Source organism: Hyla sarda, chromosome 10 (genome assembly GCF_029499605.1).
Source record: "Hyla sarda isolate aHylSar1 chromosome 10, aHylSar1.hap1, whole genome shotgun sequence".
Classification (NCBI taxonomy): domain Eukaryota; kingdom Metazoa; phylum Chordata; class Amphibia; order Anura; family Hylidae; genus Hyla; species Hyla sarda.
In genome coordinates, this window is record NC_079198.1 from 104,277,939 (window position 1) to 104,303,054 (window position 25,116).

Genomic DNA, 25,116 nt, shown 5'->3' on the forward strand with positions numbered 1-25,116 from the left:
CTTAACATGCAGGTTAATGGGTTTTCCGTGAACTCATTCACACTGCGAAATTTTCTGGTTGGAATTTCCGACAGAAAATTCTAATCAAGAAATTTTGCCAGAATGTTGTACCTGCTCAATTTTCCGGCGGAATCCACTCCACAGACATCGCCATCTATGGGGATGGCAATGTCTGCACTGTCTGGCCATTCTCAGAAGCTCTGGTCAGAAGTTTTTCATCCGGAACTTCTCACGTGTGAACCTGGCTTTAGCGTGACAAGAATAAAGTATATCTACCCAGATGGTCATGGGCTCCCCTATCCCAGTAGACCATAGATTATTGCAGAGGTTTCCCTAATGCTGACATCAAACTTGTGTGGACCTCACAGCCACTCTCTAATCAAATGTTTGTGAATATTTTATAATGCATGATGTAGAATTCCAGGTTATGGTGTAAAGACATTGCATCCCTTCTCAGCACCACTGGTTCATGTTACTATACTAGACCCTTAAAGGGGTACTCCACTAGAACATTTTTTTCTTAAATCAACTGGTGCCAGAAAGTTAAAAAGATTTGTAAATTACTTCTATTAAAAAATCTTAATCCTTCTAGTTGCTATCAGCTGCTGTAAGCTCCACAGGAAGTTGTTTTCTTTTTGAATTTCATTTCTGTCTGACCACAGTGCTCTCTGCTGACACCTTTGTCCATTTTAGGAACTGTCCAGAGAAGGAGCAAATCCCCATAAAAAAAAACTCATCTGCTCAGGACAGTTCCTAAAATGGACAGAGGTGTCAGCAGAGAGCACTGTGGTCAGGCAGAAAGGAAATTCAAAAAGAAAAGAACTTCCTATGAATCATAACAGCAGCTGATAAATACTGGAAGATTAAGATTTTTTAATAGAAGTAAATTACAAAATCTGTTTAACTTTCTGATACCAGTTGATAAAAAAAATGTTTTCCATTTTAGCTTAGGGGTTGGGAAAGCAAGTTATGAAATAAAGTGATGCATTTTAAGCTTTAGAAATAACCAGGTGATCTTAAAACAGAAGCCATGTACATCATTAGCAAGTCACATATTTGAGAAATATCTATTTGAACATTGTCACCAGCTGCGGAGCAGAGTGCAGTACACAAATACACAAGAGCAAATAGTGACTTATTTTCATGTCCTCTATAATCACGCAATCTACATTTCCAGTAAAACCAATGGCTCACCGCACACATGAATGGGGCTCCTGGTGGAGATGTCGGGATTTTCTCTTGTTACCATTGTATCAGTTGTTAATTGTTTGCCGGCGTTGGCTCTGACAAAGAAAGAAACCTCGACCAATGTGACATTTTTTAGTTTACCTGGCGACTTTAAACTGGGCGGCCTTTTTGCTCTTCATAATGAGGCTGATGCATCAGGCAACTGGAAGGGGAATGAAACCATGCAATGCAAACAGTAAGATTAATTATTTTTATGTGCAAGAATGCAATAGCCTGTATAATACATATATATATATATATATATATATATATATATATATATATATATATCTGGTTTATTTTATTATTATATTTTAAGCTCTCATTATATATCAGCACTTGTAAACTGACTTAAACATTTTCTATCTGGTTATTCATTACCATCTGTGGTATCTCAGTTCTGATTCTTGTCTATGAGCTGTGTCTAATATTGCAGTTCAGCCCCATTTACTTTCTAATCTAATATAACCTCTCTAAAGTAGAACTGCAGCAAGTTCCCCTTTAATATACTCATATTTTTAAGAGCAAAGGTACATGCTCTCAAGTCACCCAAGTCAACCAAAACCCTTCACCTCCGGGCCAAAATACACCTGCAAGGTTCCAGGTACAATGTCCCCTTTTGAAGAAGCTACTCATTTATTTATTTTTAAGAGCCGAGGTATTTGCTCTCAATTCGCCCAAGTACATGTGTTCACACAAAGAACAGTGCATGAGGATACAGTCTATCGCAAGCTCTTCTCCGAAAGGAGAGAGGCCCCCCTAATAAATCAAACCCTTCACCATCGGGCCTAAACAAGGCTCCAGGTACAATGTTTCAGGGACTGAAAGTGCACCTGGCGAACAACCGGGCAAAAACAAAGTTGTCACCAAGGAACCAGTAAAACCGGCTTGGCACCCCTGCTGAAGCAAGGATGCCCGGGGCATAGCAAGGAGGTAAAGAACCTAATGGCCACAGACACCTCCCCTAGACCGGCAGGAGGGACACCCAGAAGGGTTACCATACCCTGACCAGTCCTTGTGATGAAAAAAGAACACAAAACGTGAATACATTGAAAAAAAAAAAGTGGATGTATGCAGTGTGATACTGCCCAGACATCCGGTCGGATCTATAAAAATTCCCTGATCCTAGCCAGAAGGCCAGCATACAAAGGGTGAGTGCCCAGAAGAGTGAGAGAAAAAGTGTGTGCTATGTGCCATCTTTTAAGTGGGGCAACGAACTTCCAAGTGAATTCCGGCATCCTGGGGTCACCACTCCCAGGGCACTTTTGCACCTCGGCTCTTACTCTACCCGGACCTTAGGGCCAGATCCAGCAGGATCAGGTCACTTCAGGGACAGCTGCTGTTGCTCTCCACAGCCATCCCTAGAACACATGCCTCGCTGTGTGGTTCCCCTTCCTGCTTTGGTGGTCTCCTACACCGCCAACTAGCAGGAAAGGTATTACACTTGATCTTATTGTGTGCATGGAGCCAAAATACGGTTTATTGATGTGATGTGTGCATAATAAAAAAAAAAATATTACAATAAAAAGGTTGACCAGCCATTAAGGAGGGAACATGTATATTTTGATTAAATACTTTTTGAAGGTCAATTATCTTTTGTAATATCACCAGCTTATGCTCTGTTACACTAGCACTTGTCTACACACAGCACCACCAATAATATGGATGAGACATGGGTGATTCTTTAAATGGGCACTGTCAGATCTTTTTATATGTTGTTACTGATGAAAATTAAAGACAACGAAATGGCTCCTGAAAATCCCACCACTAGAACACTAACTAGTCCTGCAGCAGCATCACACTTGTCCATGAGTCATGGACAAGAGATCAAGGAAAGAAAAAGGGAGACCACACAAGGCGCCTAGCGCATTATCACTAATAATTTAGATGGAAAAGGTGGATGGTATGTGCTCACCTGGAGCGCAAAGGATATGCACATATAACCCAAAACAGTGGGTAAAGACGTTCTGTAGATTCCCTGGAGGAGTTTGCAAAGCCGTGGGAAGGTGGATAAGGGCTGGCGTCCGCCCACAAGTAATAGGCTAAAAGCAGTAGAAAAATTCCCCTCTAGGCGCAAGACGCTCTCGGAATGGAATCAAGTAGAATGATGTATTTAAAATTAAAATTCTTTTATTTAAATATAACACCAATGATACGTTTCGGGTATGCACCCTTCCTCAGATTGCCATCTTGATTAATGCCAAACTGAGGAAGGGTGCATACGCGAAACGCGTCATTGGTGTTATATTTAAATAAAAGAATTTCTAATTTTAAATACATAATTCTACTTGATTCCATTCGGAGAGTGTCTTGCACCCAGAGGTGCTGCTTTTAGCCCATGGACAGGAGATGACTCATGGACAAGGCTGCATGAACAGACGCACCAATCACCTCCCACCACCACAAGGAGGGTAACGTCCCATTCTCCCACACACCAATCACCTCCCACCACCACAAGGGAAGGACATTCCCCCTTCCCCTGAGAGGATTTCTAACACTGTGAGCTATTGAAAAGAGGTATTTTTATAATAAATATAGGTGATAGAGGCATAAATTAGATGTACATGGTCAGGATTAGGTTCTGAGTAACATATTATATTTGTGTGGGCTCTGACAGGTACTCTTTAAATTGGGATTTCAAGTCTTACACTATACTCCTAACAATATAATAATATTCTAGTCCTATTCCACTAGATTTCCATATGGAACCCAGAGGGTCACTTATTTATTTTTCATTCATTTTGCATTCTAGTTTTACTCTGTTAGGATTGGTGTAGTATCTTGGGGGCACAACTCGCTGTATGGGGCACATTGGGATAGGGCACTATTTGTAATAAATCAGAGTCTAGGAATGCCATGACACTATATGTCCTTCTCTCCATGATTCTTTTCACAGCTTTAATCCCAATGAATTCATGGCACTTCTGGCTATGAAGTTTGCAGTAGATGAAATTAATAACAGCAGCACGCTTCTGCCCAATGTCAGTCTGGGGTATGACATCTATGACACCTGTTATGATGTAAAAGTCATCCAACAAGCATCCTTGAGGTTCCTCACTGAAAGAGAGGAATCTGTGATCCAGGTCCTTTGTAATTATACTGATTACAAGACAGAGGTGGTGGCAGTGGTGGGACCATCCTCATCAGACATGGCCATGGCCACTGGGAAAATGTTCAGCTTTTTTCACTTGCCACAGGTAGGTACAGATCATCTGATACTTTTATTTCCTATTCTTTATAGTTGGATTCATGGAGAACATTTTAAAGGGGTACATTTAAAGGGGTACTCCGCCCCTAGCATCTTATCCCCTATCCAAAGGATAGGGGATAAGATGTTAGATCGCCGCGGTCCCGCTGCTGGGGACCCCCGGGATTGCCGCTGCGGCACTCCTCCATTATTACTGCACAGAGCGAGTTCGCTCTGTGCGTAATGATGGGCGATACAGGGGCCAGAGCAGCTTGACGTCATAGCTCCGCCCCTCATGACATCACGGCCCGTCCCCTTAATTCAAGTCTATGGCAGGGTGCGTGACGACTGCCACGCCCCCTCCCATAGACTTGAATTGACGGGGGCGGGCCGTGACGCTGTGACGTCTCGCTCTGCGCAGTAATGATAGCGGGGTGCTGCAGCAGCGATCCCCGGGGTCCCCAGCAGCGAGACCCCGGCAATCTGACATCTTATCCCCTATCCTTTGGATAGGGGATAAGATGCTAGGGGCGGAGTACCCCTTTAAACCTCTGCTCATTCTGGGCTTAGGTGTCGAGTGGGTAGTGCTGACCACCTTTTCTGTATCAGTGTGCCTTCACTATCTGAAATTAAAGGGGTACTCCACTGCCCCAGCTTTCGGAACATTTTTTTTCGAATGATTGGTGCCGGCTGCGGGGGTCATGATGTAATGGCCACGCCCCCTCAATGCATGTCTATGGGAGGGGGCGTGGCGGCTGCCATGCCCCCTCCCATAGACATGCATTGAGGGGCGTGGCCATGACATCACGACCCCCGCAGCCCGCCCCCAGAGTTCTAAACAAAATGTTCTGAACACTTGTTCATTGGAGTACCCCTTTTATTAGGACCACCTACTGGACTCCTAAGCCCAGAATGAGCAGATGATTAAATGAAAAAGAATATGTTATACTGAATCTTTTCCCACAAATCTATATATCAATCTTCTCAGCATCTCCTCCTTTTTAACATGGTGCTGGTAGGTTGGACTGCTTGTTCACCGTGACAGGGTCACTGACAGCTCATTGATATATAATTTTTGTATTAGGACCCCAACCATCATGTTCTACAGTTCTGCTGTCTTAGAAACATCCATTGAAGAATGAAGCCACATAGCAAATATTAAAATTGAATAATGGGCCTAAACCTTTGGGCCTATTCCCTATCCTGGTCAATAATGTGTTTCTAATCATAAAAACAAAATGTTTATAGAGCAACTTGAAATCAGGTTACATTTCCAGATTATGTGGTTTATTTCCTTCAGAATTAAGGCCCTTTTACCCCTTTCTTAGGAACGTTTATTCCCAATAGCCGGTCAGTGTAAAAAGGCCACTGATCAGCCGACCAAACAAAAAAATGCTCATACCACAGTTGATCAGCTCTTTTGTGTATTGGCCGCACATTGTCCTGTGTAAACAGGGGAAGTGTGTCTGACAATGACGAATTTAAAGGGCTGCACCAATAATCGAGTCATGTGATGGCTCTGTAGATGAGTGCCTAGTGCAGAGATTGGCACCTATTATCCTGCTCCCATCAACCAATCTAAAAGAGACTTTAGTTGCTGCAAAAACGATATAACTCAACCTTGTAGTGACCTATTCATGCCTTTTCTTATTTTATCAGATCAGCTATTGGGCTTCCAGTGAACTTTTAAGTGACAAGTCCACGTTCCTATCATTTATGCGCACTGTTCCAAGTGATCAAAAACTAGTGCAAGGAATGGTGCAGCTACTTAAGGAATTTCAGTGGAACTGGATATCAATAATAGCCAGCAGGAATGGATATGGAGTACAAGGACTTTTCCAGTTTACAACTTCAGCTTCCCAAAATGGCATCTGCATTGCTTATCAAGCCTACATCCCAGAGAATATTAGTGACCCCAACTTCAACACGTCTGTACAAAAAATACTAAGTGATCTCCAGAATACTGGGGTCAATGTCACCATTGTGTTCTCCACTCTACCAGAAGCTCAGGCTTTTCTTAAAGTGGTCATCGGGACCCAGCAGAAAATGGTCTGGATTGCAAGTCCAACGTGGTCACAAGCTCTAACTATACAGCAAATGCCAGGCCTTCAATCCATCGGCACAGTCATTGGTTTCAGTGTGGAAAGTAAAACAGTATTGGGATTTCAGGACTATGTATTTAATATATTAAATCAGATAGAACAAGAAAGGCATCTTCTCTTAAATTCCAGTTCTGCAAATTTAGGCACTTCTCAGTATACCCAGGACCTGCAAGAACAATGCCAGTCATGTAGCATGCTAACCACAGGGAACATAACAATGCTGCAAGAACCGTCAATACTAGCGCTAGCCTACCATGTATATACTGCCGTATACTTCATAGCTCAAGCTATACACAATATCATGTGTACTCCAATGTGTAATCTGCAAGTTTCCAATATCCTTCCATGGCAAGTAAGTACTAGGTTTATTGAAAAACTAATCTGTCCCATGGGGCATTTTACAGAGTGCACTTTGATCTTTAGCTATTAGCATCACTGACTTTCATTAATTTTCTAGGATCAATGGACATTGACTTGTGGTATTGACATAGGTGAAGGTCTATCAACTTCGCCCCAGCATTGGACACTAGATATTATCTTTAACTCCCCTGGGGACCCACTTTACTGTACGCACCTTCAGCAGGAAGTAATGTTGTGGAGATAGAAACCATATTTGGTTTTACTCTGTGTTACTCCACTATATTAATTTGGAATTCTCTACAAGGGTTATCATTACATTAATATGGTTATTGATTTATGTTTAAAGTGACCATCAAATTACTTGGCATAATCTTTTTTAAACTTTGTTTTCCTTAAAGCTTCTTCAGGAACTTAAATATGGGAACATCACAGTGGACAATATCATGTTAGACAGCTACGGTAACCCAAATATTGGCTATAATATACTAACCTGGATATATAAAAAGAAGAGCCCATTCTTGACAGTGGGAACATTCCAGGAGAAAATGACATTGAAAAGATCCCAGATTACATGGCACAGTACAAAGGTACAAGAGATTGTTCATGTTCTGTAGAGACAAATGCTAAATTCTAGCCTGAGTGCAGAGCCTTATAGGATACCTGTCACCAAAATAAACTTTTAATATATGTAATTATAAGAAACTTTGTTTTTCACTTGCTGTTGAGATTCTGACCCTTTATATGTTTTTAATGTGATTGAAAAAAACAGCCACTAGATGGCTCTGTTCTGTTCCCTGCGCAAGTCAGTTAGTTTGGTCTCCTCCCGGACTTGCAGAAGTGTGTGCGGGGCATGGCAAGGCAAAGCTCTCGCAGGCTTCAGTGACGTTGCATCTGCTGGGGAACGCCCACTTTCTTCTGCCGGGAGCTCACACAATGTGAGCAGGGGGAAAGGAAAGATACAGAGCTTTTTAAAGTTCGGAAAACATTTTTAAGGGCAGAAGGGGTGTTAAGAGTAGTTAGGGAATACAGGTACTGTTTAAGACAGGTACTGTTTAAGAAAACAGTATGTTTATTCCATACTGACATCCCATTGGTATTAATGGGATTCTACTGCACTGTTCACACGGTGGAATTTCCGCTGAAGATGTTTCTGCTGTGGAAATACTGATCCAGGCACCCGTAAAAAGAATAGAAATGTCTATTCTTACTGCGGATACTGCTCAAAAAGGCATTGCCATCTATGAGACAGCGCATTTCCAAGCAGTCCTAGTGCCCGCTAGGACCACTCGGATTACTTAAATGTGCAGAATGTCCACCCATGTTTTCTGAGCATTCAAACTCTCAAAATAAGCCTCAAAATGCACTTTGTGAGCCTAATGCTTTAACCCCTTCACTTCAAAGGACACTTCGATACCTCCTTGGGGGTGGGGATGGGGTCATCAGGTTTGGAGCAGGAACGTTATCCGTCATCCTGCTCAGCCCCCAGATTATTTTAGTATTCAGAGGCCAGCATGCAGCAATCGCCACTGTCAGCTATTAACACTTTAGATCACCTCTGTCAAAGCTGACATCAGCATCTAAAGGGTAATTTAAATGCTCCCTACACAGGTTGATCAGAGGAGGGATGATCCATTGTCAAGGCAGCTACAGAACTTATCTGGCCTTCTGTGGCCGCTTGGGATCTTCTATTAATAGAGCTTGTCTAGGAAAGGCTCTACTAATAGAGTGCAGATCTCACTGATCAATGCAGGACATTTGTTATGCATTGATCTGTGGGAGCCATCTATTGATGGCTCATAAAAAGCCCCCTTATAAGTTAACCCCTTAATAAATTAACTCCTTCCATATTAAACATTTGAATCACCACCCTTTCCCCAATGAATGAAAGAGTTAAGGAAGGCTATTAGGAACAGATTTAAATGCAAAAAATAATAAATTGCTGCGTTACTAAGGGGTTAAACAAAAAACATTACCAATAAAACATACATAATACATGATAAACATAATGTTTGATAAGTGACCCCAAAGTAAATCAAAAATTTCAGGGCCTGATAAAAAGGTACAAATGTTTAACATATCTCCGTTAAAACCACAAGGTGGAGCTATTCTGTTAAAATTCCAGATTTCACGACTATAGCAAATGACTATGCTGAAGTAACCAAATATGGCATAATCCCATTGTGTTACCAGGGCTTGCTGCTATAAATTATTTTTAATGTATGTAGATATTCATATTCATTTACTCTGGAGGCAACGGAGCTGGGGCTAGCTCATACACCAGTGTTTCCCAACAGGGCTCCTCCAGCTGTTGCAAAACCACAATTCCCAGCATGCCCGGACAGGCCGGGCATGCTGGGAGTTGTAGTTTTGCAACAGCTGGAGGTACCTTGGTTGGAAAACACTGTCATGCACAGGCCAGAGAGGGTATCCCATGCAACCAGAGCAAATGTATTTATTTTATACAGCTCTGACCTATCACAAGATCAGACTAGTCTCTGGTCATAGGTAAGGAGGTATATTGTTGCCTGTAGCATTCCTCGACCACTAACAATTAAGATTCTATGGACAGTTCTTTTAAAGAAAAAGATCTCTGTAGTCACTGATAGTAATACAGATAAAGTAACTATTCTTTTATTCATTTTGCAGGATGCAAAATAAGCAAATTCAGATATAAAGATGGTGCATCTTTAAAGGGGTACTCCACCCCTAGACATCTGGGGGATAAGATGTCAGATCGCCGTGGTCCTGCTGCTGGGGACCCTCGGGATCGCTACTGCTCGGAGCGTGTTAGCTCTGTGCTTAATGATGGGCGATACAGGGGACAGAGCAGAGTGACGTCATGGCTCCGTCCCTCGTGACATCACGACCCGCCCCCATAATGCAAGTCTATGGCGGGGGCGTGACGACCGCCACGCCCCTCCCATAGACTTTTATTGAGGGGGCGGGCCGTGATGTAACAATGCTCCGGCCCTGTATTGACCCTGTATAGGACCACGGCAATCTGACATCTTATCCCCTATCCATTGGATAGGGGATAAGATGTCTAGGGGCGGAGAACCCCTTTAAGTGGTAATAACTTTACAATGCTTTTACTGAGCAAAGCGACTTTGAGATTGTTTTTATATGACATAATGAACTTTTTATTAGTGGTAAATCTTGGTTGACACATGCAGTGCATTTTTGTGAAAAACTCCAAACTTGTGGAAAACTTTTTTTTATTATTTTGTTATGGCTTTCACTGTGCGATAAAAATAGTTTTATATTTATTATGTGGATCGGTACGATTATGGCAATACCAAATTTATAATTTATAAATTTATTTATGTAAGCTCTTTTTCCTTTTCACAACACAATTAAAGGGGTACTCCGCCCCTAGACATCTTATCCCCTATCCAAAAGGATAGGGGATAAGATGTCAGATCGCCGGGGTCCCGCTGCAGGGGACCCTGGGGATCGGCGCTGCAGCACCCCGCCATCATTACTGCGCAGAGCGAGATCGCTCTGCACGTAATGACAGGCAATACAGGGGCCGGAGCATCGTTACGTCACGGCTCCGCCCCTCCTGATGTCACGGCCCGCCCCCGTTGATACAAGTCTATGGGAGGGGGTGGCAGTCGTCACGCCCCCTGCCATAGACTTGCATTAAGGGGACGGGCCGTGATGTCATGAGGGGTGGAGCCATGACGTCACGCTGCTCCGGCCCCTGTATCGCCCGTCATTACGCACAGAGCGAACTCGCTCTGCGCAGTAATGATGGCGGGGTGCCGCAGCGGCGATCCCCGGGGTCCCCAGCAGCGGGACCGCGGCGATCTGACATCTTATCCCCTATCCTTTGGATAGGGGATAAGATGCCAGGGGCGGAGTACTCCTTTAATGTATTTTCCCTTTTTTGTGTTGTCATGTTCCAACAGCCATAACCTTTGTGAGGGATAATTTTTTGAGGGATTAGCTGTACTTTTTAATGGTATAATTTGTTTTCAATACATGCTACCTTTTGATCATTTATATTATGCTTTTTGAACCAAAATTAGATTTTTTTTTTTTATGGTGTTCACCCTGCACAATAATTAGCATTATAGTTTTATAGTCATTATGGATGTAGCAATTCCTATTATGTATAGTTTTGTTTTTTTATTTGAGGGGGGGGGGGGGTAATACAGAGCTTTATTGGGAAAGGGGCATTTATTTATTATTTATACGCTGTGTGCGGGCTTCCGCGTTCAGGGCCGCCCCCCGTGACGTCATGCCCGCCCCCTCGTGACATCATGCCTGCCCCCTCAACGAAAGTCTATGGGAAGGGGGTGCGGCGGCCGTCATGCCCCTTTCCCATAGACTTTCGTTGAGGGGGGAGGGTGTGACGTCACGAGGGGGCAGCCCTGAACGTGGAAGCCTGCACACAGTGTTCGGAACAATGAACTTCCGGACGCTGGGGAGCGGAGCTCCGGAAGCAGGGCAGCGGAGTACCCCTTTAATCTTTATACTTTTCACAGGTTATATTGTGCATCTGTACTGCAGCAGAGCATAATTGTCAGGATTACCTGACACTCAGCCTGTGCTATTTAGCCTATGGCTGGACCTCACAGCTGCTGTACTTGGCAGACGGAGGCCATCAGCTTTGGCTGCCATGGCATCTATGGGGACGCTATGAGCGCATTAGGGGGTCGCATATGGTAGACAAGGGGAGCCCTCTTCCCCTGTCAATCTTTTAGATGCTGTGATCAGGACTGATCAGGGTATCTATAGGGTTAGCACTGCCAAGAACGTCGCAATCTCGGCCTCAGCAGTTGCGGCCCGATTGCGTCTGTGATTGACAGACAAATTTTGCCATCAAGCTCTGGTACTGTTCATGGCAGCACAGGAGAACAGCAGAATGTATTCATACGTCCTGTAGCAGGAACATGTCAGCTGCAAAGACGTATACATACGTCTGGTAGTGGGAAGGGGTTAAACTACTATAAACTGTTATTAAATACAACCTAGTATATAAAGACCAATGTAACCCCCATACAATGACCATATAGAGGTAGATACAAGTTCAGTACCCCAAACAGTACACCAAATAGTACCCCAAATAGTAATAGTGTCACAGTAAAAGTACTTTATTTTAAAAGGGTTACTCCACTGGAAAACATTTTTTAAATCAACTGGTGCCAGATAGTTAAACAGATTTGTAAATTACTTCTATTAAAAAAATCGTAATCCTTCCAGTACTTTTAAGCTGCTGTATGCTCCACAGGAAGTTCTTTTCTTTTTGAATTTCCTTTCTGTCTGATCACAGGGTTCTCTGCTGACACCTAAGTCCATTTGAGGAACTGTCCAGAGTGGGAGAAAATCCCCATAGCAAACTTACCCTACTCTGGACAGTTCCTGACATGGGCAGAGATGTCAGCAGAGAGCACTGTGGTAAGAGAGAAAGAAAATAACGTTCTCTCTAGTATACAGCAGCTGATAAGTACTGGAAGGATACAGATTTTTTAATAGAAGTAATTTAAAAATCTGTATAGCTTTCTGGCACTAGATGATTTAAAAAAATATATATTTTCCAGTGGAGTACAGCTTTCAGCTCCACAAAGTAAAAGTGCTACCTTTTTATACTGCACAAAAAAATAGAGCCTCTACTTTTTAAAATTATTTGGGGCTTTTTTTTTTCCCCACTGTTGTTGCGCATGCACTTTTTGTGCAAAATTCATACAAATGTCCAAGCTTGCTTCTTCATTCCTTTTGCTAAAAAATAAATAAAAATGAATCTCTTTACCTGTGGCTTGATGCGTATAAACTGTGCCTGGTCTGAGGTGGAGAAGAGATGTCAATAATTTTGAATTTTTTTTTATTATTAGTAATACTCCTTTCTGGCCCCAAAAAGTATGAAGCCAGTATTGTGCCCCTACACAATATAAACTTGCACATAAACAGGTGATGTTTCTCTGGAGATCCAGAGCACAGGTCAAAGGTCTGAGGCAATTGCCCAATTCCTGGTTGAATAATAAGGTTCCGATGACCCAGATATGTGCCAAATGTTAATTTTTAAAGTATTTCCCTGTTCTGACCTGACTGGTGCCCTGACCAGCCCTGACCTTCTGCCTGTTACCTGTGTTGTTGACCTTTGTCTGCTTCTGTGATACCAAGCAAGAATACATTGTTATTGTAGACAAACCTGTCCAGAGGAAATGTGGCTGAGTTGCCCATAGCAACCAATCAGATCTCTTCTTTCATTTCTGAAAAGGCCTCTGAAAAATGAAAGAAGCGATCTGATTGGTTGCTATGGGCAACTCAGCAACTTTTCCTCTGGACAGGTTTTGATAAATCTCCCCCATATCCCTATAAGGAACTAGGGGCCCTTAGATGCTGCTCCTTTGTTTAACCTTATGCCAAATGGAAAGCAAGCCAGCAGATTCACCACCACTGCCCGGCAGCCCTGGTGTTGCGTGCGTTGCACCAGTGGAATGTTATATATTATAAATGAGGTCATCCTATTGTAAGCTGAACCTCATATCTACAGGTATGCAGACTGACTGGTCCATCATTGTTGGGATAATTCATTATCATTATAAAGGCCAATGGTCCAGAATATGTGCTGTGCTAGCAGTAGTTCTAAACTCCCTCCCGTAGTGAGAACAGTCAGAGGTTGAAGTCAGTAAGCTGCAGAATACAGCTCTAAAGTAAATGTAGTGCTATCTGCTAACATTGCCTGCGAGAATCAATAATGCAAAAACACTGCAACAGAAATCAACATTCAACGAGAGAAAAAAAAAAATGACAGCGGCAACAGCAAACCCGTGTCTCAGCGCAGATCATGGTATCCTTGCATTATATATTCATTCAGTTTATTGAAATATTTATGCAAGAATGTCCCGAGCACACATATAAAGCTTTGCCTCTTTAATGCAAAGCATCTAAATATTTACAATGCAAAGAGTGTTCTGCAGAGGTCACGATTGGGGAGATCAGGACGGGATGGATTCTTGGGTTCTTTAAGTTTGGTTGCTTTCACACTATAGAATTCTCCGTTTTAAAGATCTGTTATAATGACCCGTTAATAAAACCATTAAAAATGTCCGTTAAATGGACGTTACAAAATCCCAATATAGTCTATGGGATTTTTACATTATCCGATTTAACCCGTCATTGCCCATTATTGATAACGGATGTTATTTTGTGATGGGAGAGGTAATGGGAGAAATAATGCATGCACTATTTCTCCCGTTGCTTTCTTCTTTCACAAAATAATGCCCGTTATTAAAGGGGTACTCCCACCCTAGACATCACGCCCCCTCTCATAGACTTGCATTGAGGGGACAGGCGTGACGTCAAACGGGGGCGGAGTCCTGACGTCACGAACTTCCGTTCCCGTAGTCGCAACTCAGACCCTCCAGCAGTTCCGGTGAAACAACAGGTGGGTGCCGCATGCAATAATGCGGGGGTCCCCAGCGGCGGGACCCCCGCGATCAGACATCTTATCCCCTATCCTTTGGATAGGGGATAAGATGTCTAGGGTGGGAGTACCCCTTTTAATAACGGGCTATGACGGGTTAAAACAAATGGGTAATGTAAAAATCCCATAGACCACAATGGGATTTTGTAATGGTCGTTTAATGGTTTTGTTAACGGGTCATTATAACAGATCTTTAAAACGGAGAATTCTATAGTGTAAAAGCAGCCTAAGACGTAGAAGTAGAATGACACCAGAATGCCCTTTGTCCTGGTTTGGTGGATCTAACAGGACTTTAAATCTAATTTTTTTATCTATATATTTTCTATACTGGATAGGCTGATTGTCCGCACCTCCAAAACTTGTGTACTATCCCTTAGATTCAGAGGAACCGGGATCGGGAACTGTTCTTCAAAGTGAATTCTTACTGAATACAATTGTAGATGTCTATATCTTCACAGGTTCCTGAGTCCACCTGCTCCAGGCAATGCTCCGAGGGTCAAGTCAAAGTGTTCAAGGATTTCAAAACTTGCTGCTTCAAGTGTGTCACGTGCCCTGAGGGAACCTACGTGAATTCTACAGGTTGCCATTCTATTTTTATCTTTAGTTCTCTGTCTATTGTTAACATTGAAGTCTCATGACAAACACTTGTGGTCGACATTCCCAACCTTGACAGTTGTGTAGTATAAAAATCCAATACCTTCCGGGAAAAAAAGTCGATAAGGACCAACTTTGAACCTCCTGAATATTTGTGGGGTTTCTTTTCCCAATATCAGCAAATTTAAAAGAGTATTCCGGTGGAAAACTATTTTTTTTTTTTAACCAACTGGTGCCAGAAAGTTAAACAGATTTGTAAATTACTTCTGTTTAAAAATCTTAACCCTTCCAGTACTTATTAGCTTCTGTATGCTACAGATTAAGTTTTTTCTTTTTGAATATCTTTTCTGTCTGACCACAGTGCTCTCTGCTGACACCTCTGTTTGTTTCAGGAACTGTCCAGAGCAGGATGGGTTTGCTATGGGGATTTGTTTCTACTCTGGACAGTTCCTTACATGGACAGAGGTGTCAGCAGAGATCACTGTGGTCAGACAGAAAAGAAATTCAAAAAGAAAAGAATTTTCTCTGGAGCATACAGCAGCTCCAGATTTTTTAAGGGTGAAGATTTTTTTTATAGAAGTAATTTACAAATCTGTTTAACTTTCTGGAACCAGTTGATTAAAAAAAATTGTTTACCACCGAAGTACCCCTTTAAGCTCTTTCCAAAAATTTTCCATTGATTGATTGACTTTATTGACTCATTGCTGGCCTGGTCATTTTTCCTCTAAGGGTCTATTCACACAGTAGAATTTCCGCTTGTGGAATTCCGCTTCAAATTAAAACCCATAGACTTCGATCGGATTACACACTCCCATTCACAAGCAAGCGGAAATTCTGCCATGTGAATAGATCCTAAGGGTAGGTTCACATGGGAGCGCATCTGCAGCATATCTGACATCAAATATGCTGTGCTGCGGATGCTCTGTGTGTTCGCTCATATCTGCAGATTTCCTGCAGGCAGTCACGAGGGAGCTTGCTCTGCTGGGGCTCTGTGGCTGCCGGCAGCGCATCCACAGCATCAAATATGCTGCAGATGCGCTCCCAAGTGACCCTACCCTTATGTCCTTTTGGATTTGTGTTTTGGAGGTAACATATGGTGGCATTTAGAGTCCCAATGGCTTCAGTATGGGTCATTGGAGGCCATAAGGCCATAGGCAGCCAAGGACAATCAGGTCAAAAGTTGTAAAGACATATAGAATATTATTATTATTATTTTTTTTTTACAGTATATCAACCTAAACCAGAACCAATATTTAATCACATAGTTAATCACATGGTGGATAAACATAACCTGTAAGATTAAATGAACTAGGAGCAGAGGGCCCAGTGTAAAAATACTGTATGGGTCTTTTGGAAAAAATTAAAAAGGGCCCAATTTAAAGGAAAACAGCATGGAAATGCTTCCAATCTACTAGAATAATGTACAATATCTCACATAAATGAGTTCACCCCTCGCATTTTTGTAAATATTTTCTTATGTCTTTTCATGTGACAAAACTAAAGAAATAAAACTCTGCTACAATGTAGTACAAGTAGTGTTTGCACAGCCTGTATAAGTGTTTAATGTTGTGACCCCTAAAAATAACTCAACACACAGCCATTAATGTCTAACCTTGGCAACAACAGTGAGTAATGTCCTAATTGGGCCCACTTAGCCATTTTCCCTCCCCGATGTCATGTGACTGGCTAGTGTAAGGAGGATAAAATGGGGAGCAGGTGTCTTAAATTTGGTGTTATCACTCTTTAATATTGGTCACTAGAAGTTCAATGTGGCACTTCATGGTAAAAAAAACTCTTGGAGGATCTGAAAAAAAGAAGTGTTTCCTTACATAAAGATGGCCTAGACCATAAGAAGATTGCCAAGACCCTGAGACTGAGCTGCAGCGCGGTGGACAAGACCATACAGCGGTTTCACAGGACATGTTTTATCCATAACAGGCCTCGGCACGGTCGACCAAAGAAGTTGAGTGCACATGCTCAGCATCATATTCAGAGGTTGTCTTTGGGAAATTGACTTATGAGTACTGCCAGCATTGCTGCAGAGGCTGAAGGGGTGGAGGGTCAGGAAGAAGACTACGGTGGCCACCTGTAAAGATCTGGTAAACTTCTTACCAACTAGGCTTGAGACAGAGCTGGAAAGTAATGGTGGTCAAACAAAATATTGACACTTTGGGCCCAATTTGGACATTGCCAATTAGGGGTGTACTCACTTTTGTTGCCAAGGTTTAGACATTAGTGGCTATGTGTTGAGTTATTTTGAGGGGACACAACATTAAACACTGTTATACAGGCTGTGCACTCACCACTTTACATTGTTGCAGTGTGTCATTTCTTTAGTTTTATCACATGAAAAGATATAATAAAATATATTATAAAAATGTAAGGAGGTACTCACTTATGTGAGATACTGAATATACATGAGGAGCCGAGCAGATTGAGTCCTTATAACTTGCAATTTATGGATTAAAATGTCTACCTATTTTAGGCTTAGGAGTCCAATAAGCAACTGTTTAAAAAAAAAAATCCAAGTTCTTACGACAATCAATCTGCTCCGCTCCTCCTGGTTCCCTTTATATCTATAAAAATCCAACAATAATTGTTAGCTACCATAGCTTCCTACTATCATATGGCATGTGGCAGTGGGCCCCTTACCTACAGGAAAAATATGGATTCAATAGACTGTTAACTTTACTTTATTTTCTTGCCAGCCAAGAAAAAACAACCATTACTGAAAATGACCATGAGTACCTTTTAGAAGACATTTTTGTCCAATATCTCTGGTTAAAGGAAACATGTTGCAAACTGCTGACACTGTTAGATAGCTGTTCATGTGGCTTTTATATGTCTGTCCATGCTGCCAAAACATAGAAAAATGCTCCCCCCCCCCCCCCCCCCTGTGGTTCCAAGAGTTAAGGAGGCGTTCTCAAGCCCCTGAAGAGATGAAGGCTAAAAAGTCTCCTTGACCCTGTCCCTGTTCCATTTATAGTCAAGGCTCATCTCCCATTGCTGAGCCATGTGTCCAAATCTCACAGAATTCACAGAAAATGAGATGTGCACGTGGTAAGTTACTGGGACCACTGCCCACAGCAGGGGAAATCACCCCGCGTATGTCCCAATTTGTAGGCACAGTGTGCATAAAATTTGGTAACAGGGCTTGGCTAGGGAAGGAAAAGGGAGAGGAGGCATGTCAGCAAATCCAATGCATTTCAGGGGTTGGGTACCGCCCCTTTGACACTTGGCACCAGAGAAAAAAGCTTTTTTTCTACATTCTGGAAGCACTGACAGGTCTAAGAAAGGCACCAGGTGTCTCCTTGCCCTAACAGCTATCTAAGGCTAGGTTCAGACTACGGAATTTCCGACAGAAATTCAGTCGTAAAATTTCCGTCCGAAATTCCGCTTGCTAAAATGTCTAGTGTAGTGAATGGGTTTCCGTTCACAAATTCACACTTCGGAATTTGTGAAGCGGAAAATCCGCTTAGAAAATCCGCTTAGAAATTTCCACCTGAAGAAAGGCGGTGCTCTTTCTTCAGGCGGAAATCCGCGCGGAACACATTGCAGTCTATTGGAGATTGCAGTGTCCGCGCAGTCCTAGTGCCAACTGATTCAGCGCGCACTTGGAATCTCCGGGCGGAAATTTTCTGCCTGGAGATTCCGGAGTCTGAACCTAGCCTAAGGGTATATTCACATGGCAGAATTTCCTCTTGCGGAATTAGACTTCTATGGGATTCCGCACTCCCATTCACACTTCTGAATTTCCGCTAGCGAAATTCCGCAAGCGGAAATTCAGTAGTGGGAATAGTAGTGCGGGATCCCATAGAAGTCTATGGGGTTTAATTTGAGGCAGAATTCCACAAGCAGAAATCCACAAGCGGAAATTCTGCTGTGTGAATAGACCCTAAGGCTAGGTTCACACAGTGCAGTCTCCAGACGGAAAATTTTCGCCCGGAAATTCCAAGTGCAGCCAGCGCCGACTAAATCAGTCGGCCCTAGGACCATGCAGACATTGCAGTCCTCAATAGACTGCAATGTGTTCCATGAGGATATCCCCTGAAGAAAGAGCCCCACCATTCTTCAGGCAGATATTTTAAAGCGAATTTTCCGTTCACAAATTCCGCTTTAAAAATTCTGTAGTGTGAATTTGTGAACGGAAAACCCATTCACTAGCTTGTGCATTTTAGCAAGCAGAATTTCTACCTGCAATTTCAAAGCGGAATTACAGGTGGAAATTCCGTAGTGTGAACCTAGCCTAACAGTGTCAAATTCCAGTGACAAATTCCCTATAAGTTTTTGTAAGGCTCCACAGGTCAACTCCAAATTACAATACAATTTGATGTGATCATCTAGGTGTTGGCTAGATGGCCATCTGGTCATTCACTACCTGTGCACAAGCAGCATTTTAGTTATTTGGAATTCAGTCTTATAAAGTCAATATAGAGAGAATAGGTAGAGGTAGGACAACCAACCCCATTAAAAGTTCACACAATATTTGGTTAAAGAATAACTATGTTGTGTTATTAGATGAGATATTCTTAAAATTCCATTTGTGGATCACTCTACCCATAGTAAGCTGACTTATCTTTACTTTTTCTAGAATGCACATCATGCCCTACTGGTGAATGGTCCAAAGCAGGGAGCAAAAGCTGTCAACATCCAACTTACCTCTACTTGTCATGGAGTAACTATTACGTTATCACTCTCCTCGGGTTTATGGGACTCATTATATTGCTTATATTGGTAGTCACTATGATCATGTTTCGGCACCGACATACTCCTCTGTATGTAGCTTCTGGCGGCTTCCATTGTTATATTACGTTGTTGGGTTTGTTGTGTATGTGTGTGTCAATTTTTTTTTATATTGGAAAACCTACAGACTGGATGTGTCTTCTACAGCAACCTCTACTCTCCTTGAGTTTTACCACCTTTCTGGGTCCCATACTGGTAAAATCCATGCAGATCCTATTCTGTACCCTGTCCGGCAAGTCACGACTCTACTGGTTGACACACACAGGGAGTTGGATCATTTTATTATTAACCTTCCTAGGTCAAGTCTTGCTCTGCACTATGTATGTGAAATCTTCACAGCTTTTATCAGTACAGGTGGCCTCCTATGATGTCAACTCCTTATCTATTTATGTGAGCTGTAAATACGAGCCATTACTGCAGTTTGGCTTGATGTTTGCCTACAATGGTCTCCTGGTTTTGTGGGCCTTCCAATGTTCTTTCTTAGCAGAGAAGCCAGTGCACCAGTATTACATGGGAAGAGATATCACAGTGGCGATGTTGTCTCTCATTCTGGCCTGGATCATTTTCATACCCACTTATGTCAGCACAGACATCGCCTCCAAGTCTCTCATTCAGATGACTTTTATTCTTGGCAGCTGTCTGGGGGTTTTGTCAGCTGTGTTTTTCCCCAAATGCTACCTACTGATCTATAAAAAGGAACTGAATAGCAGTGAATATTTTGGGACTCACATTCCAGACCATCGAGATGAAACTGCAACAGAATAGAGAGACATTCTGACTTCTTTATCTCCTTTGGGACAGTCATGGAGATGTGGAGGGATTTAATAATAAATGAGTGCACACTCCACAAACAATGTAAGAGATCTTTTATTCAGAACTGATTAAAAAAAATGGTACTCCAACAATAGGAAATAAAATTTGTATACCCAAAGGTTGTCACCGTGTGCCACTTCTTCTGTAATTACTTACTTTTTCTATACCTAGTGGTTCAACTGCTGGGACCCTTGCTGATGCCTATCTACTACTGAAAGTACAGATCCGAGTGCCCTTGCTGACGCCTTTCCACTACTGAAAGTACAGATCCGAGTGCCCTTGCTGACACCTATCTACTACTGAAAGTACAGATCTGAGTGCCCTTGCTGACGCCTTTCCACTACTGAAAGTGCCAATGCCAATTGCCTAATGAGAATCAGAACTAGAATTTTTAGTAATGGAAGGAGGTAGTCCAATGAGTTATCTTTTACATCCTTGGACAGTATGGGGTGTGTATTGCTTATTTCTTCTTATTGTTCAGGTTTAAGGCAAAGAGTTTGAGGTGATGACTTGGCCTTCAAATTCCCTAGTTCTCAATGTGATTGAGCATCTATGAATGTGTTGGAAAACAGGTCAGAACCCTGGGGCCACACTTACAGGACCTAAAAAATCTGCTGGTAACATCTTAGTGCCAGATACCTCAGGACACCTTCAGAGGTCTTGTGGAGTCCAGGTTTTGGTGGGGTAGTACTGGTTTGGCAGCGCTAGGGAAACCTACATAATAAAGTTATAGCTTATCGGTGTATGTATACATTTCCTGACTTGGTGTTTACATTTAGAAACATGTACTTTATTTTTTATAGGAACTATTTATACAGCTTGCTTTGGTTTTCAGGTGTCTTTCAGCTAAAGTTACTTGAAGTCCACTTGGCTTGATACAATGGCCAGGTAATTCAAATTAAGGGAGGGATATACTTTATTACTGAACAGATACCAGGAGCTAGACATCTAGCAGGAGACTAAAGATTAGACAGGTAACAATCCAACTTGTATGATCATTGTTGCCCTTGACAGGGGATGTTAGTGGCCTTTTGTGTTAGTGTTTTGCGGGGGTTGGGCCTTAGGTAGCACTACAGGTCCATCTGTCCTATATAGACAAACCAGTAAATAATATATGCACGGATTTGAAGAACCTGTTACTGGTTTTACACAGGTATCCAGTAGCTGACCCTAATTGGGTGTGGGAAGATACATTACCTAACATAATCTTAGAAGGTAACAATAGCAACACTTCCACTGCTCTTGGATAAGTGCTCTGTTGGACTGACCTGATGTTTCCATTGTTTAAAAAGTAAATGAACCAGTTTCTTTCTCAGCTTACTGTGCCCAATAAGTAAGACCAGAGGACTAAAACCCATGAAGATGTAGGCTCCAAAGTTGGCTATGGTCAACAGATATAATGAGGAGGATGAGCCCTTGGTAAAGTTGTAGAAGTTAGTTGCCACAACATTGGCCCCCCAGCAGAGAACAAAGAGGATGACCAGCGTGGAAATCACCATGGCTGCTTTGCGCTCTGATGCCACACGGTTGATGGTTTTCTGTGCTGCTATGGTTTTAGAGTGCTGTTTTAGGGTATATAGAGTGCTTAGGTTAGTGCCCACCATAAGAATAACTGGTATAACTTCATGAATAACCAATGATGTGGTGACAAAGAGAAGACTTGAATCCAGAGTAGGGAAGTCCCATACACAACCAAGTACAGGCCTGATGCTGGTGCTAATCAACTGCACTGAGAAGGTAACATTAGCCTCTATACGGTCAGTATACAAGAATGCAGGTATATAATACAAACAGTTAAATGTCCACATTATGGCCAGAACTTTCACTGTGGTCCAGAAGGCATTTTTTCTGACTTTTATATAATGGTTTTTGATGCTTATATAATGGAAAACGCTTATTGAAAATGTCCCCCAGACACTCATGGACCTCAGCAGAGTCCAAATGAACATGAACAATTTGCACAAGATCGGGGAGAACAATATGTCCATACCAATCTGGAAAGTGACAACCAAAACGTTCCGGAAGATGGAGAGTAGGAGGAGAACTACAGTAAGGTTGGACAATATCAGGTCGGAAGCAGGCATTGTCTTGTTCTCCAAAGCATTGCAAATGACTGTCAGAAGCACCAATGTGTTGCCCACTATTCCAGAAGCCACCAACAAAAAATAAAAAACCAAGTCGATAGATGGCAGAGGCATCTCATATATCTGTGCTGTCAAATTATGTATCCAGAGGTCTTGATACCAGCCAAAACGATGACTAAAGCCAAGAAAAAGCAGAGATGTAAAAAATATGAATGTGAACTATGACAGAAGAAGGTGCAATTGGAGAAAGTGATTTGGCATTTTCCATTTATTTGACTTGTTAAAAGCATTTCTCACACAAAATAAGAGCTTACTAGACCTTGGTGTACAAAGCTCACAGAAACATCCACAGCAAATATAAAATTAAAGGGGTATTTCCATCTCTAATAGCTATCCCCTCAGCAATGTTTGGTAGACCCACAAACACACACACAATTTTCGCTTTAGTCATTTGGGGTTGTAATATTCCTCATTTCTTCTGTTTGGTAGGGGTTCCAGCAAATGGATAGGGGAAAGCAATTTAAGATGGGCTTTTTAAGGTGCTACTTGTCACCACCATATGTCCTAACCACCTGCAAAAGAAAATGTTGATGCCCCATTAATTTATCATGACTTAAATGGGCACTGTCAGATGCAAATCTTTTTATATGTTGTACATCTTGGCAAAACATTATCCTTCCTAATACACTTCATTAGAAAATGTTATTTCCTATTTATAGAACTCATGGCCTGTAAATCATAGCTTTGTCCAAGCTGAAGCACAAGCATGGACAAAGTCCCGTAAGTCAGGGTGGACTTTCCAGTGCTCCACTGTCTGATAATACTCATCTGTGCTCTCTCCTGTCTGATAGGACTCCTCTGTGCTCTCTCCTGTTTGATAATACTCCTCTGTGCTCTCTCCTGTCCGATAGGACTCATCTGTGCTCTCTCCTGTCTGATAGTACTCCTCTGTGCTCTCTCCTGTCTGATAGTACTCCTCTGTGCTCTCTCCTGTCTGATAGTACTCCTCTGTGCTCTCTCCTGTCCGATAGGACTCCTCTGTGCTCTCTCCTGTCGATAGTACTCGACTCTGCTCCCTCCTGTCTGATAGCACTTCTCGGTGCTCTCTCCTGTCTGATAGCATTCCTCTGTGCTCTCTCTCTTGTCTGATAGTACTCCTCTGTACTCCCTCCTGTCTGATAGCACTTCTCGGTGCTCTCTCCTGTCTGATAGTACTCCTCTGTGCCCTCTCCTGTCTGATAGCACTCCTTTGTGCTCTCTCCTGTCTGATAGCACTCCTCTGTGCTCTCTCCTGTCCGATAGGACTCCTCTGTGCTCTCTCCTGTCTGATAGTACTCCTCTGTGCTCTCTCCTGTCTGACAGTACTTCTCTGTGCTCTCTCCTGTCGGATAGGACTCCTCTGTGCTCTCTCCTGTCGATAGTACTCAACTCTGCTCCCTCCTGTCTGATAGCACTTCTCGGTGCTCTCTCCTGTCGGATAGCATTCCTCTGTGCTCTCTCTCTTGTCTGATAGTACTCCTCTGTACTCCCTCCTGTCTGATAGCACTTCTCGGTGCTCTCTCCTGTCTGATAGTACTCCTCTGTGCTCTTTCCTGTCTGATAGCACTCCTCTGTGCTCTCTTCTGTCTGATAGCACTCCTCTGTGCTCTCTCCTTTCTGGTAGCACTTCTCTGCGCTCTCTCCTGTCTGATAATACTTTTCTGTGCTCTCTCCTGTGTGATAGTACTCCTCTGTGCTCTCTCCTGTCTGATAGCACTTCTCTGTGCTCTCTACTGTTTGATAGTACTTATCTGTGCTCTCTCCTGTCTGAAAATACTTCTCTGAGTTCTCTCCTGTCTGACAGCACTCCTCTCTGTTCTCTCCTGTCTGATAGGACTCCTATGTGCTCTCTCCTGTCTGATAGTACCCCTCTGTGCTCTCTCCTGTCTGATAGCACTCCTCTGTGCTCTCTCCTTTCTCATAGTACTTCTCTGCGCTCTCTCTTGTCTGATAGTACTTCTCTGTGCTCTCTCCTTTCTGACAGGACTCCTCTGTGCTCTTTCCTGTCTGACAGGACTCCACTGTGCTCTCTCCTGTCTGATTGCACTCCTCTGTGCTCTCTCCTGTCTGATACTACTCCAGTGTGCTCTCTCCTGTCTGATAGGACTCCTCTGTGCTCTTTCCTGTCTGAAAGCACTTCTCTGTGCTCTCTCCTGTATGATAGTACTCCTCTGTGCTCTCGCCTGTCCGATAGGACTCCTCTGTGCTCTTTCCTGTCTGATAGCACTGCCCTGTGTTCTCTCCAGTCTGATGGGACTAATCTGTATTCTCTCCTGTCTGATGGTACTCCTGTGTGCTCTCTCCTGCCTGATAGAACTTCTCTGTGCTCTCTCCTGTCCGATAGGACTCCTCTGTGCTCTCTCCTGTCTATGGTACTTGACTGTGCTCCCTCCTGTCTGATAGTACTCCTCTGTGCTATCTCTCCTGTCTGATAGCACTCCTATTTGCTTTCTCCTTTCTAATAACACTCCTCTGTGCTCTCTCCTGTCTGATAGTACTTCTCTGCGCTCTCTCCTGTCTGATACTTTTCTGTGC

At 42.7% G+C, this 25,116-nt stretch overlaps 1 protein-coding gene across 1 annotated transcript; it reads left to right on the forward strand.

Moving 5' to 3' along the window:
* The first annotated feature begins 1,223 nt into the window (after positions 1-1,223).
* Positions 1,224-20,570, forward strand: LOC130293228 (taste receptor type 1 member 3-like). Its single transcript, XM_056541731.1, has 6 exons — positions 1,224-1,423; positions 4,124-4,424; positions 6,074-6,868; positions 7,275-7,463; positions 14,767-14,887; positions 19,494-20,570. The coding sequence occupies exons 1-6, from the start codon at positions 1,224-1,226 to the stop codon at positions 20,408-20,410; spliced, it is 2,523 nt and encodes an 840-aa protein (XP_056397706.1). The 3' UTR covers positions 20,411-20,570.
* Positions 20,571-25,116: the final 4,546 nt, after the last annotated feature.